General features: G+C 39.4%; 1 protein-coding gene across 2 annotated transcripts in view; it reads left to right on the top strand.

The window, feature by feature from the left end:
- Positions 1-1,657: 1,657 nt before the first annotated feature.
- The window catches only part of MYOM2 (myomesin 2), a 75,481-nt gene continuing 60,846 nt past the window's right edge, over positions 1,658-16,292 (top strand). For both annotated transcript variants that reach the window (XM_071741769.1, XM_071741768.1), the window contains exons 1-6: positions 1,658-1,754; positions 11,013-11,146; positions 12,183-12,302; positions 14,794-14,932; positions 15,103-15,260; positions 16,135-16,227. In XM_071741769.1, the coding sequence (XP_071597870.1) occupies positions 11,040-11,146; positions 12,183-12,302; positions 14,794-14,932; positions 15,103-15,260; positions 16,135-16,227 (617 nt within the window). In that variant the 5' untranslated portion in view covers positions 1,658-1,754; positions 11,013-11,039. The remainder of the gene's footprint in view (positions 1,755-11,012; positions 11,147-12,182; positions 12,303-14,793; positions 14,933-15,102; positions 15,261-16,134; positions 16,228-16,292) is intronic.

Here is a 16,292-nt window from a genome sequence, read left to right as displayed (position 1 = left end):
AGAAAGCCAACAGCATCCCAGCTTGTATCAGGAATAGTGTGACCAGCAGGAGAAGGGAAGTGATGGTGCCCCTCTATTCAGCACTGGTGAGGCTGCACCTTGAGTACTGTGTTCAGTTTTGGGCCCCTCACAAGAAAGACACTGAGTTACTGGAGCAAGTTCAGAGAAGGGCATCCGAGCTGGTAAGGATCTGGAGAACAAGTCCTATGAGGAGAGGCTGAAGAAGTTGGGAATGTTTTGTTTGGAGAAGAGCAGACTGAGAGGAGACCTTATTGCTCTCTACAATTACCTGTTGGCCTCTACTCTCAAGTAAATAATGACAGGACTAGAGGAAATAGCCTGAAGTTGCATCAGGGGAGGTTTAGACTAGATGTGAGGAAGAATTTCTTTACTGAGAGTAGTTAGACACAGGAATGGGCTGCCCAGAGAGGTGGTAGAGTCACCATCCCTGGAAGTATTTAAAAACTGTGGTGATGAGGCACTTCAGGACATGCTTTAGTGGGCATGGTAATTTATATATTTATATGATATGGAGAGATGACCTTAAAGGTTTTTTTTCAACCACAATAAGTCTGTGATTCTGTGATGATAGAGCAAGTCATGAGGTATGATTAGGTCTGCCATATAGCCAGGTTTTTCCAGACAAGTTTTCAGTTTCCAGAGGGAAAAGGAGGTATATGATTATTTCTTCACACTTGTCACAAAGCCTTGTCAGAGTTCCTACCCTTCCTTCTCCTCCTCCTTCTCACAGAGGCTTATGTCAGATGACAAATCCCTGTGGGGTTGCACACCAACAGGATGGGGCAGGGTGACTGAGCTCACACTCCCCACCTCTGCAGAGCAAGTGCTGTTTCCCCATCACACCTGGATGTGTCAGAGCCACCACAGTGGTGCTTCAGAGCTTCTGGATAGAAATCTAGGATCCCTACAGGCTACAAAAGACCAGTTTATTTGTTAGCAATCAGGGACCATCAGTGTTGCACAGAATTGAGTGCTTTGCCTGTATTTTTATTTCTGTCTGCATATGTCACTATGCATATTAATTCCTTCTACTTCACCTACAAGACACAGAGAAATATCTTTCAGGTTGACTAATGGCAGTATAGGAATAGTGAGTAGGAACTGGAATTTCTCTAAATCCGTGTTAATAGACTTTTTGTACAGTTGCTATGCCTTCACATATTGCAGTTGTGTTCTCAAATCAAGAGGGCTCTTAAGAAGGAACGGGAGAGGCTCATTTTACAGCCTGAGGCACCCAGGGGATCTCATGTCTCTCCTAATAAGATTCTGAAGTTTACATTGCCTCACTAGTGTTCTAAGTTATTAATTATTTTAAAACTTCAGTAATTTCTAAATAAAAGTTTAAACTGTTTTCTGACATTAAACTGTTTCCCATGTGCTCAGTGTCACTGGGAAAAAGCCCCACTCAACATAAGCAGCTGATTTTTAATTTTATTTATTTATTTTTTTTTTAGGAACGAGGTCTATCTTTTATTAAATATGGTAAAAAATGTATATATAGTAGGTCTTTTATTCTGCCTTTATATCACACCCATATTGCCTATTATGCTGACCTCACTTTTGGGAGAATCACTTGGTTAGTTCTAAATATAGCATTGCATCTACCCTTAAATGGAAGTGAAGGGGTGGTAGCCTGTAGAGAGAGAAATTATTTTTGTTTTCCTCAGCCAGAGTTTACTAAGCTGGGAAAGCCTGGTCTTCCTCTCTGCTTTGCAATTTTTCTGTATCCCTCGGTAAGTCCATTTTTCATCAAGGTTTTTCTTGTTCAGAACAAATGCAAGTAAGTGTGGGAGGGTGTTGGGTGCTTTTCTGCGAGAAAATAAATTAACTTCCTTGGGGAAATCAAGAAATAAGTAGGACACAAGTTGATTGATTAAAAAAAAAAACAAATAACAACCCAGCAAAAAAATAAGGTAGAATTGATTTATTCTGTGCATAGTCTTATTCTGTGCATTCATCTTAGTTCTATTGTGTTACATTTCCTCTGTTTCTTTCTGCACATAAAGAATTACATTATGCCAATCCATAGTTCTATTGGTATAAATGCTTTTCCAATTGTACATACGTTGGCAATGTCACTTTCTTGTGCGCTTATACTGTATAAAGAGATAAAACAACTTATCTGAAGTATTTGCATAAATAATTACGCATAAACTTCTTTAGTAGCTGACAAAACTAGATGGTATGCTGTAGAGTAGGATAGAGCTAGGACAAAAAATATCTACTTCTGTTTTTCATCTACCATACTTGTAAGTGCATTTCTTCAGAAGATGTATTTCTGGATTTTGTATTGCTCTAAACTATGTGGTGTTTTCTGTGCCACATGAAAATTCCAGCTAAATGGCATTGATAGAGTCTTGGGAAATCATGCTCATGCTCTTGAAACTATGCCTGTATGTGGGTAATACCTTAATACCTGTGAGCCGTGAAAATGTGTTAATGAAGGGTAATGAATGTTGGGATGATGGGAAGTGACTGACTTTCAGAATGTCTCACATTCCTTGCTGTCCAGCTGAAGGGATGTAATACACTCACCAAGTGAAGGAAATCTTAACATATTATTGTAACGTGTTCTGACTGTGCATTTCCAGCATCAGGATGGCAAGGTTTCAAGTCAATGTGGCCAAATTCAGCCTTATTTAACTCTCAGTCATGTAAGATCATGAATTCATAAGAAAATGTCTACAGAAGTACTCTCTGGACTTTTCATAGTTCATCTTATAACAAGAATGTGACGAGAAGTCAAACTGGAAGCTTTCATTCCTTCCATCATAACAGTCAAAGAAAAGACCAGATCACATTTTTTAGACTCGACGCAGGAACTGGTGGTCTCCTTTACAACAATGACCTCAGATGAGGGAAGGGTGCCCCTGGCTTTGCCTCATACCTCTTTGCTTCAGAGCGTAGCTGGTGGTCAACTCCATGGCCCATGACTGTGACTGTGACATGCTCCATATTGCATCCTCATTATTTGTTATGCCTAGAGTGTGAAGAAAACCATCCAGGGACTATTACAAAGTCAAGGTGTGCATTAGCCAAATGATTGCATTAAAACACGTAATCTGCCTGTGTGTCTTCATACACAGAATAGTCTGATGTAGTGAAATGTTAGAAGTCTACTATTTAAAAAAATATGAAATTTTAGTAAAGCATAGATCTTTCTGGGATAGTCAGGACCTTCAGCTACTGGAAAATGTTGCTTTGCTGGACATTCAAACGAGCAGAAATTTATGAAAAAACTCAATATTTATGTATAATGAGAATCATGCATGTTCTTGTGGGAAAGATTTGAACCAGACTGAACCTGTTGCCCACATGATTTATTTTTAAAACTGATTTGTGAAACTAGGATAATACTATTTCCATACAAAAGGCGTATGATCAGTAAAATTTAAGACCAGCTATGATTGTGGCTAAAGATGTCAGGAAAGGAAGCTCAAAACTTGCAGAGTATTATCTGGAATTCCATGTAGTTAAGCAAATGGGAATTCCATATACTTTTAAATTTCAGAAGCATTTTTATTCTGTTGTCAAAAAAGTTAAAACTGAATACTTTTTATTCAGAAGGAAAAAACTCTTCAATGGAAAAGACAGAAGCATCTGAGAATGACAATAAATTGTATGGGGTTTTTTACACAGAACATAATTATCTATGTAGGATCTAAATACCCACATGGACACAGAGCTAAATGACGGAAGAGACATGATAGCATTTTAAAATCTTATTACCAAGATGGGGAAGATATTACCAGAACCTCTGCATCCCATTCTGGTTTAGAGTGTAGTGTCTATGAACTCCATTGTGATTCATGTTGGTTTTGCAAGATTTGTACCAAAACAAGTTTCTTGGGGGAAAGCATTCTTATTTTTTTTTCCTACTGCAGTTTCCACAAAATTGTCATAATAATCTGGAAAAGAACATGTTTTTTTAGTAGTATGGTAACTTTTTAAACTGGTCAGTTTAAAGCAACTGATCACAGAATTATCAGAGTTGGAAGGGACCTCTATAGATCATCTTAGTTCAACTCCCCCACTAAAGCAGGATCCCCTAGAGCACATTACACAGGACAGCATCCAGGTGGGTTTTGAATATCTCCAGAGAAGGGGACTCCACAACCTCCCTGGGCAGCCTGTTCCGGTGCCTTGTCAATCTCATAGCAAAAAAGTTGTTTCTTATGTTTATATGGAATTTCCTATATTCCAGATTGTTCCCATATGACTAGAAGGTGGTTGGGATGTTTCCTTCATCCTCTCTCCTCCACTTTATTTTCCATTGTGGTATATAGGTGCTATGGAATAAAATACATTATGTTATCAGGTAAATACCATGGGCTTTTGTTTACTATGGAAGTATAAATTGGCAAAGCTGGATTTCTCAACAGCACTTAACATTGAACAGTGTGGAGAACAGCAACAATGTCTACATCATGGGAGAAAAAAAGGACAAACTCTCAAGCCAATACAAATGATATTTAAGAACTATGAGATACAGAGGAGATCTAGAATAAGGATACACGTGTAGGAGCAGTATGTACTGATCTTTCAGCCAGAATGAGGAGGATAGGCTATGTGAGGGCAGGCAAGAACCTGTCAGTCGTTTTTGGCACTTCTGCAGAAGGCCAAGGGCAGAGATGAGCAAAGAAAGTGTATGTTGCATGGTACAGCATTGACAGGTCAGCCAAGAAAGTACATGCTGTATAGTGCACTGCTCACGACAGGAGGCTCCTGAGTCCAGGAATGCAAGCTGCCTATCTTTGGTGACAACAGCTATGTTCTCCTTCCCATGGTATTTGTCAAGCCCATCCATCAGTTTATTTGGTTGTGTGCCTGCTCTCTGAGGCTATGCAAATGATGATGCTAGAATTTACTGCCTGTCCTTTAAATCTTAAATTAACTCACTTATCAAACTAACAATGTCTATATCAGACTCTTTGCTTCCCTGCTCAAGAATGTGGCCACTTGTCATGTGGTCCTAGATTATTGCTTTCTATTCAGATCGGTATTACTATGGCATGAAACCATGCATAGGACATCTGTCTTTTACTCAAGACCAAGTATAAATTGTTACATACATGCTAATAAGAAAGTAAAACTGTATATTTGCATAAACTGTTTTGAATAGTCTAATTAGTTTGTGGTTTATATAATTAATATTAATAATATTAGCATTATTATTAATACTAATAATATAATTAATAATCATTAATATAATTGAAGATATTTTGGCTTACTTGATTTTGTTTGAGTTTAATCATGTTCTGAGTGGTTCACACAGAACACAAATAGTGCAGTTTAGGTCCTCCTGATGTCCCCAGCATTTACAATCATTGACATAAGCAGGAGTAATAATGACAATAATAATAATAAAGAGTAAAGCAAAAGAAATAGTAGTACAATTGTGCTGTATTTCACCAGAGAAGTAAAGGTCTGATGAGAGACTAAGTGTTTTAGGTCCTATACTTCTAGTTCTTTTTTTTTTTTTAAATCCAGGGAAGTTAATATTTGCATGGATGAAGTTCAAAGGTTGTTTCCGACTCACAGGACATGTATTTCAGCAACTTCACTGTGCCTCTTGCAGTCACATAGCAGTAGAACTTGGTAAATAAAACTTGAGATTTGCTTCTTAATTTGTTACAGTTATCAGAAAATTATTTTTATGTTTCTCTTGGCCTATTTATAATTTTTTTTGCTGAATTTTCAGTTTCCCATTGGAAAAGGTTTTTTTTTTTCCCCAATGCCTTTGCCAGACCACTGTCCACATCTTGCTGTAGGGACAGTTCCACCAATTGACATGCCAGAATAATTAGGTTTCCAGCCATTGCAAGTCATAAAATCTTGATTCACCTAAACCTGTAACTTCTGTGAGGCTAAGGTGCCATCTGTACATCATGTTACCTAACTCAGTAGTACATTGACTAAATATTAGTTTATATTTTGAACATCTCACATATATGTGTATCAGTGGAAACCTGGGAAAATAGTCAACACACGGTTCCTAGGAAAACAATAGAAAATTCTCTTATTGTGAACTCAAGATATCCTGCATGCTCTGTAGACTCTGCTGAAGCTGATTTTACAGTGGGGCTCTGATTTTGCTCTTCAGATACTTGTCTTTGCAACACTATTGAGTATTAGATACATGCTCTGCATGCATAATTATAATTAACCAATGATTATTATTACATTAGGAATTGTTGCCAGGCTGCTCCCCACTGTGTTAACAGAAGGCAAAATTAGTCTGGCTGCTAACAAGCTCAGTTAATTACTTGTATGAGGACTGGGAGTGGATGGCCAAGTTTTTTCTATTCTTAGGGCATTTGGGTAAATGTGAAAACTCTCTGAACCAAATTTTTGTGAAAGCCTCAGTGCTGATTAATAGAGAAGGATATGCTAATTAAAATGTAAGTTTTACATTTAGTGGCAAAAGCTGAAGTGTAAGTAGCAAAGATATTTTCTCCTCTCTCAAAAATGAAAATAACCCAGACTGTGAGTCATCCAGACACATGGGCATTACTCTTCAACCCTTATGCATCAGATATCAGCGAGAGTTATATACATAGCAACATATAAAATGCATGTTGATAAATTCACAGAATTATTCAAGTAGGCCACATGTAAACATGAGTAGCACTTAACAGCTGAGTAAGCCTAATTGGTGGATTTGCCCTTTACACATTCATTTACGGGAAAAGGCTAATTAAAAATAGAAAATAGGGAACATTATACCAGTAACTGTCCAGTTAACATACAAACTAAAGAGTGAAGTCAAATGTCACGTACACAATAGTCACAGAAAACAGGAAGAAAACCAGTATTTAATGTCTGCAGGTATAGCAAAATGTCATGTGCAGATACCAAAAGTAGGAGAAGCCAAGGCTGCACGTGGGTCTGTATAACTGTGTTCATGTACCTAAGGCAATATGTTGCATGATGACTTGGTAGGTCCATATCAGCTCCAACTAAGCTGGTGCCTCTGCAATGTCTTGCACCATTGCTGTAGTAACTTGGGTCATGTTGATGTTCTTCTTTCTCTAGAAATGTGGTAATATATTTTCTTAATGTTCCACAGTAATGTTGTAAACTTGCTTTGGTTTTGTATTGCAGTGTCTGGTAGTTTGCCTAAAACTCTCATTCCTGAATGTGTGACTTGTCATTCTTATATCTCATGAAAAACAATTGGTAAGGTACCATAGGTTATGCAGAAGATGAGTTAGGTCAGTTATGAGTTAGGTCAGTTAGAAGATCAGTTATCAGGTGATAAATTGCAAAAACTCATTTCTTTAGCTCTCATGACTTTTTATAAGATGTATTTGCTATTAAGTATACTTACTGTATTCTCCTGCAGAGACCTTTTCCTTGAAAAAGTAAAGCTAGTTGATGTGAGAATATCATAACTTAATCTGGTCATCTGATTAAGCTTTTGAATACTTGCAACTGTCAATCAGACACAGCTGGAAATTATTATAGTGCTTTATAAGAAAATAACATTTCCTTTTGTTAGTCAGGACACCAGGGGATCAGACCCAGCCAACATGGGTTTATGAAAGGCAGGACCTGCTTGACCAACCTGGTCTCCTTCTGTGACCAGATGATCTGCCTAGTGGATGAGAGAAAGGCTGTGGATGTTGTCTACCTGGCTTTTATATAAGTCTTTAACACAGTTTCCCTAGAGAAGCTGGAGGCTCATGGCACAGACAGGTGTACTTTTTGCTGGGTAAGAAGCAGGCTGGAGGTCTGGGCCCAGAGGTTTGTGAGTGGAGTTAAATCCAAGTGGTGGCTGGTCACAAGTGCTGTTACCTAGAGCTCAGTGTTGGGGCCACTCCTGTTGAAAAACTTTATCAATGATCTGGATAAGGGAAACAAGAGTTCCCTCAGTAAGTTTGCAGATGACACCAAATTGGGTAGGATTGTTGATCTGCTTGAGGGTGGGAAGGCTCTGCAGAGGGATCTGGATAGGCCGAAGTTATGGGCCAGTGCCAACTGTATGAGATTCAACAAGGCCAAGTGCCTGGTCCTGCACTTGGGTCACAACAGCCCCAGGCAATGCTACAGGCTTGGGGAAGAGTGTCTGGAAAGCTGCCCAAAGGAAAAAGACCTGGAGGTGGGAGTTGACAGCTGGCTGAATATGAGCCAGCAGTGTGCCCAGGTGGCCAAGAAGGCCAACAGCATCCTGGCTTGTATCAGGAACAGTGTGGCCAGCAGGAGAAGGGAAGTGATGGTGCCCCTGTACTTGGCACTGGTGAGGCTGCACATGAATGCTGTTTTCAGTTCTGGGCTGCTCTTTACAAGACAGACACTGAGGTACTGGAGCAAGTCCAGAGAAAGGCAACAAAGCTGGTGAAGGGTCTGGAGCATAAGTGCTATGAGGAGTATCTGAAGGAATTGGAAATGTTTATTCTGGTGAACAAGAGGCTGATGGGTGGCATTATGGCTCTCCACAACTAACTGAAAGGAGGTTGTAGTGAGGTGAGTGTTGGTCTCTTCCCGTAAAGTAGCCAGCAATAGGATGAGAGGAAATGGCCTCAGGTTGTGCCAGGGGAGGTTTAGATTGGATATTAGGAAAAATTTCTTTACTGAAAGAGTGGTCAAGAATTTGAACAGACTTCCCAGGAAAGTGGTGGAGTCACCATCCCTGGAGATGTTAAAAAATATGTAGGTGTGGGACTCTGAGACATGGTTTAATTAGCATGGTGATGTTTGGTTGATGGTTGGACTTGATATGGAAGAATGGTATTTACAGATATTTTACCATGTTTACAAGTTCAGTTACTTAGCCTATAAAACATGGGCATTTTAAAATTAATTTGGACTTATTTTTATACAGTTCCATCAAAAATGTCAAATAAACACATAAAATTAAGTGACGTGTCAAACTACAGTCTTCTGTTGAATCAACTTAAATTCTTCCTAAAACATGTTGTATAAGAAGTATAGCTCACATTTTTCAAGAATAAATCGCTGCAATGAAATGTAGAAAATTATTTCTTCTGCATAGACAATCTGATTAGTAATACAACTAGAAAAAATGTTAACAAATTGCACTAAAAATTCATGCTAAATCTTGGTAATATCTGTAATTTTTCATCAATTTTACCATTGCTTCCTCTTCTCAACTAGAGATTTTGCAAAATGATTTTTTAAAACATGAGATAGTAATAAAAATTACATTTTGTGACAGAAAATGTCACAAATTGTCTGAAATTGCTTTCAGAATAGTTAATTTAGAATGAATTATTATATTTAGAAGAATTAATTTAGAATTTTAAGCATTTAGAAACCTATTTTTAGCAATATTTTATTGAAGTACGTTGATTGCATGTACTTTTCACACAATAAAAAGATAATTGAAAGTCAAAGATTTCATGGAATTTGAAAGCTGACAATGAAGAAATTTCTAACGTTTTTCAGTTTTGAACTAGATCTCATTTTACCAGAGACACTTTTTTTTTTCCCCTGAAATAGTTATTAATTAAATTTTAATGTGAATATTGTTCATTTTTGTTACAGAACACATATTTGATAGCAAACAGAATATGACCTGAAGCTGTACCTGTGCTTTTGAAATTTAGAGGTGCTCATATTGTGTTTATATGTGTTTGTAAGATTTCTATTCAAATCCCTTTGAGCTTTTTGGTATGCTTCAGGAGGCTGCCTGCTTATGGGACTTGTGACAAATGCAGAATTTTGGTGTGAGGATTTCCAGCATGGGAAGGTTCTTCTTGGCAGGGCCTATGGCTGGGCAGGGCAGGGCTGCGAGGAGCTGGAGACCAGCCTGCTGGGAGCTGCTGGGACAGGGGCTGATAGCCCTGGGGACTAAAATGGGGTCTTGGGCCATGGGTAGAGTGGGAGAAGCCCTGAAGGAAGCTGGGCAGAGCAGTCTGGTCCATTGCTGCCCCTAGGATCTTGACATCCTCTTAACATAACACCTGGGTGAGATACTGTTGCTTCACTTCCCATGGGTACCCCTGAGGTGGGTCCCAGGCCATGCCTCTGCCTGTGCCCCACAACTGGGCAGTCCCCTTACCTTCAGGAAGAAATTAGATGTTATTGCAGAAGTTTGCCTGACTGAAAACGTTGGAATTGAGCCCAAGATGCTTTGTCACTGAAGTGCAGCCATCTCTTGGGGATAATGTTGGCTGTTCAGTTGCTCCCTGGAGCCCTTCATTGCCATTTAGGCTAAGTAGACCAGGAATAAAGAGCCCCACATCCAGCCAAGACTTAGCCAGCAGACTGTAGTAACGCACAAGCTGGCACCTGCTCAGAACGCTGCTGGAAACATTCCCCACTTTTCAGGAAGTCATCATCATATTTCTATGAATCTAAGGGGATGTTAGCACCTCTGGGTTATTTTACAACCATGGCTTAGAATTTTCTTAACTCCAAATCAGCAGTAAACTTGATCTTCCTTCCCGTGTTGCTTCTGGGAACTTCTTGAAAGTTCCTGAGAACCTTCTAGCCACATAGTGACCAAACTATGCCAAGTGTTGTAGCAAGTCCACAGAAGGGCAATGAGAATGATTGGAGGTCTAGATAAAATAACCTATGAGAAAAGACTGGATGAGCCAACTTTGTTATGTTTAAATGAGATGTAAACAAAATCTTCAAGAGGCTGCTGCAAAACTGAATGAATGCAAACTGGTTTAGCATTATCACGGTGAGCTGGACAGCAAATAACATAAGCTGCTACAAGCAACAAAGTAAAAGGTTTAAAGAGCAGAGAACTGAAACACCTGAAAATGCCCTAAAGCTGTCAGATTTCCATCTCTGGAAATTTTTATGGAGCTTTTAAATGGCATCTGCAAGAAGGGGAAAATGATCTGACAAATTCTCTTCTAGCTTTGTCATCCATCATTTCATGTCTCACTGCATGGCTGCTAAACTGCATTCAAATTTTATACATTTGTACATGTACACACAGATGCGTCTGTATGTAAAAATATCAATCCTAAGTGTCTGAAATATATGGATACATGTGATTTCACTCTCTGCAGGAATTACTGATTGTTACAAACTGAAATATGTCATCAGTAGCAGTGCCGTTTTACCAGAGGAGGCACAAGCACTTCGATCAGTCCTATCGCAACATTCAGACAAGATATGTACTTGAGGAATATGCAGCAAGAAAGTAAGTGCCATGAATTTCACATATAGAGCATATAGAGAATTCTCTTTTTGGTAATCAGGTCTTAAAATCAAGATATTTGACTTCCCCCTCCAACCTCTAAAACTGTGGTTTATTCAGAGTGGTAGTTTTCCACTTCCTTCAATTGCTCCCTCTGTGCAGTCTCCCATCAGCATAACTAGATTTCCTAGCTATGTTGCAGCATCTATTTAATAGCTCCAAGTTGGAAATTCTGCTTTTAAGCTGAAATTGAGACTCTGAACTAAGAGAAATTCCCATTAAATTTACTGTAAATAATAGAAACAGGATTTTACCCATTCTTCCATATGATGTGAGGACATTCCTTTTTCTGAAGCTAGCTATTTCTAGTTATAGTTTTGTCTTTCAAGTTCATTTTTCAAAATTAAATGAATATTTAACTCTTTTCATGCGAAATCTCAGTTTTATTCAAAAGATGGATGTTCTTTGTATCTCAAAGCCTGGAGTTTTGAATCTTGGTTGCTTAAGGATCACTGTCATCCCTCCTCAGTAATTAAGATAACTAGTTAGCCCAGCTAGCTGTCAAGCTTGTCCAACTTCCCCCAAGAAACAATCACAGAATCATTAGAGGAGATCCTCTTCAAGAGAACAGTTTATGCATAAGGTTATGTGAAGTACAGCAAAGCAGGAATATGTAGAAATAGACAATGTTACAGGCATTTTGTGTGATTTATATATTAGACAGGCTAGTAGCCTCGTGGTTCACTGCAGTGTTATCATAGCACTTGAATGATTGGTGACTAAGGTAAGTATAAATTTTATAGTACTGAATGAAATAAAATGCCTAATGTTCCTCAGTGGCAGATGATGGACATTAAGCCCTTGAAGAACAAGTGAGACTCAGCGCCCTAGTGCATTTAGTGAGAAATGCAAAGTAAATTTCCCACTGAGCAGTTGCTCAGTCATGGTGTTCAGTTCATTTGAAATAACTTCTTTGGTTTTTGTGAGTTCATGTTTTACCAGAATTGCTAGGTTATAACAATGTCTTTAATATTTGAAGGGCTGCTTCCAGACAGGCTGCTTATTATGAATCATCTGGCTTGGGAAGAACGACATGTAGACTCTGTGCCAGGAGGGCACGCACCTTGGCTCATGAAGCAATACAAGAATCCAGAAAAAGGTAAAGCTCTATTGGTCCCATCTGACCTGGGTAGTGGCTCTGGTCCCATTCTGTATAACTCTTTTGCCAGGGCTCTTTTTGGAGCTGGCAAAACTGAAGGCTTCTCTGTCACTTCTTCACTAATCTATTTGGCTGGAATACTAAGTGACTGAGTGTCATTTTCTATCTCATATTTCAACTCAGAGTTGTACCCCTAATCCCCACTCTGACCCTTGAAAACATCTTTAAAACCAAATAATATAGTATCTGCTGAGAATCTGAAACTCACTTTTTAGCAGTTCTTGAATTTCTCGTTTGGACCAATTTAAATATTTTGAGTTCTTTCCTTAGTATTAAGAGGACATGTATTACTGTCATTTCTCAGTTACAGCCTTAATATCACAGAAATGACAGTGTTAGGGGTTGGAAGGGACCTTGAGAGATCATCAAGTCTAACCCCCCCATGCCAAAGCAGGACCACCTAGGTCACACAGGAACATGTCCAGGTGGGTTTTGAATGTCTCCAGAGAAGGAGACTCCACAACCTCCCTGGGCAGCCTGTTCCAGTGTTCTGTCACCCTTGCAGTCAAAAAGATTTTTCTTATGTTTATACAGAACCTCCTATGCTCACACTTGCATTCATTGCCCTTTGTCCTATCATTGGTCATCACTGAGAAGAGCCTGGCTCTCACCTCCTGACACTCACCCTTTACATATTTGTAAACGTTCATGAGGTCACCCCTGAGTCTTCTTTCTCCAAGCTGAAGAGACCCAGCTCCCTCCGCCTTTCCTCATAAGATGTCCCACTCCCTTAATCATCTTTGTGGCTCTGCACTGGACTCTCTCAAGCAGTTCCCTGTCCTTCTGGAACAGAGGGGCCCAGAACTGGACACAATATTCCAGATGTGGCCTCACCAGGGCAGAGTAGAGAGGGAGGAGAGCCTCTCTTGACCTACTAACCACCCCCTTTCTAATGCACCCCAGGATGCCATTGGCCTTCTTGTCCACAAGGGCACATTGCTGGCTCATGGGCCCCCAGGTCCCTTTCCCCTGTGCTGCTCTCCAACAGTTCAGACCCCAACCTATACTGGTACCTGGGGTTCTTTCCCAGGAGCAAGACTTTGCACTTGCCCTTGTTGTAATTCATTAAATTTTTCCCTGCCCAACTCTCCAGCCTGTCTAGGTCCCTCTGAATGGCATCACAGCCTTCTGGGGTGCCAGCCAGTCCTCCCAGCTTTGTGTCATCAGCAAACTTGAAGTCCTGTAGTAAATGTACTTATGGCAATATTGCTGTTTGTGAATTTGACTGTTTCTGCTCTGCCATGCCCTACAGTGAGTGCACTGGAGACACAGAGAATCTACACAAGAATGAATTCTGCCTTGTTTGCAGAAAATGTGTTGTGAAAATCACATACATTAATGCGGTTAAACACTTGATTTTTTTGAAGCGGAACGTTCCAGGAAAACCAAACTAATTTGTATACTCTATTTTATCTTTTTAAAAACTGTTTTAAATTATAGTGATGTAAAGAAACGCATGGTAGAAAAAAACTGGTTTTTAAACCACACTGAAATGGTATGAAGAATATTTTTAAAATATCAGACAAATAGTGTCTCAATATACTGTTCACTGAGTTTCATGAAAGTCTTTTTATTTTGCTCCATGGCATGTTGGGCTATGGTTTAAGAATCTTGCATTATTCTAGAATGACACCCATGTTAGAAATTTCTGGTGTTCAGCTCCCTTCTTTTTTCCTCATGGCAAGGTAAAGAGTAGCATGCTTATTGTATCAGCATGAATACAGGAAATTGAGACAGCTCTGCTTAAAAAAAATTGTCTCAAATGTTTTTCAGGAATTCTGAAGAATCATCAGTTAGATTTTTTTCAGGGAACAACCCACAAATTTCTCAAGAAGTTATCTTTTCCTGACAGTTTATATAATAATACCTGCTGACCCTTGTCCAAGAACAATGTTTTTCCATGCAGCAATTCCTCAAGTCATTGATCTGTATCTTTCAGGTGAGGTCAGCTGATATAGCCCATGGAGCTAGCAGAGCTTCCCAGGGAAGGGAAGGACACACCATTAGCCAAGGACACACTATTAGCATGGCCCAACTCTTATTAGGGTGTGAACACAAAGGAACAGAATATGCTTTCACCCCTCTGCCTTTTTGTGTTCATGGGAAGGAAAATTAGGACCCATTGGCAAGCCAGGCAGGTCCTTCATCTTGATTACCAGAGGAATATTACTACGAAGTCAGTCAACATGGCCTTGCCAGCTTTCAAAACCTGAAGCTATGGCATTATCTATGCAGGGGAAAAGAAAAGGAAAGAAAATTCAAATAAATTTCGCATGCTCATTATGATAGGCAGATGGATTATATGAATAATTCCTAACGTAGATTTTGCATCTTATTGTTGTAGTTACAGAGCCCTCGTTTGACTAAAATTTGAGTGACAATCTTAAAGCTTCATATTGGCTACTCTTACCTGATATTTCTTCTTGTACAGGACTCATGAACAAAAGTCTCATGCAAGTGATGAGAAAAGGATACGGTTTGCCAGTGAGTTGTCTGCTTTGGAAAAAGAGATTCACACAGCCAGACACCATGCAAGAGAACACCTGGATAGACTTTATATACAAAGGATGGTAGAGTGCTGAACCTTTTTTGTTCCTATCCAAACAAGATATATTGAAATTTAAGCCTGTGTTTCAAATACCAATAGTGATTTAACATATTTTACTTCTGTGAATTTAAGAGGAGATCTTCTACTCCATTTGAGTCTGATGCTAGATGCTTCTTTACCTGTGTTTAATAGGTAGAAGAAAATATGGCTCTGGAAAGACATGCTGTTGAGGAAAGTATAAGTCGGGCTCCTGAAATCCTAGTCCGCTTGAGGTCTCACACTGTCTGGGAAAAGATGTCTGTGAGTCTTTGCTTCACTGTGCAAGGATTTCCAACCCCTTTTGTACAATGGTAAGAGACTGGTCTTTCCTAGCCCTCAAAAAATGTTGTTAAGCTTTTTTCATTTGGAAGTTATGGCATAACAGATAACTGTCACATACATAATGGCTATGTTAAACACCCTTTATAATCCTCATACATGTTCTGGATTGTAGCAGTTGATACTAGAGTGGAAGGAGTGGGAGGGCAGCATTCTGAATGGACTTCTGCAGTGTGAGAAGCAAATGAAAGCAGGTCAGAAGGCAGACTGTGGCAAGCATTTCTAGTCTTTCTGGTCATTGAATTGCCTGATGATGAAGCTGCAAATAACAAAATACTCAGGGCTCACAAGCCCCTTGCTGAGTGTGGGTAAACTTGCACAGCACCATTTTGTCTTGGGCTGTATCCTTGTTCACTCTGTGTCAGCCTCTCTTGTGGTGGACATGAGGGTAATGTCCCTGAAGCTGCCCTTCTCTCCAGATGAGTTCTGTCCTGAATATGTGAGAACCCCAGGCTTCATCTTAGTGAAGATCTAACCTGAGGCACAATCCTGTTGCTTCTTCCCTTGGTTGTGCTGAAGTACTTTGCTGTGATCCAAGACAAAGCTTGCTTCCCATCTTGGGTCAGGTCTTGTGGACCAGAAAGCTCAAGTCGTTCCACTGCTTGCTCTGCTGGTTTGGGTGCACATCTTCTGTTTCCACTTTCTTGCTGCAGTGATGGTCCCCCTTTTCCTTCATGGCCCAATTTGTATCTATCCATACATACTGGAAAATACTCTATACAGGTATGGAAGATTTATAGAGAGAGCTTGGATGACAGTAAACGATACCTGAATGTAAATATCTGCTAAATTAATGCAGTATGTAGTTGCTAATATTAATGGGTTTCTTTTTTTCTTGATTGTCAGGTACAAAAATGAGGAACTGATTACCCCTGCAAGTGATCCAGTAAAATACAGAATTGAAAGCAAATATGGAGTACATGTGTTGCATATAAACAGGTAGATTATTCTAGAGAATACATTTTTTTATACTCTACACAAAGTGGTTTTTATCAAATACAATT

This window comes from Heliangelus exortis, chromosome 3 (assembly GCF_036169615.1).
Source record: "Heliangelus exortis chromosome 3, bHelExo1.hap1, whole genome shotgun sequence".
Lineage (NCBI taxonomy): Eukaryota > Metazoa > Chordata > Aves > Apodiformes > Trochilidae > Heliangelus > Heliangelus exortis.
This window is presented reverse-complemented; position numbering and strand designations above follow the sequence as displayed.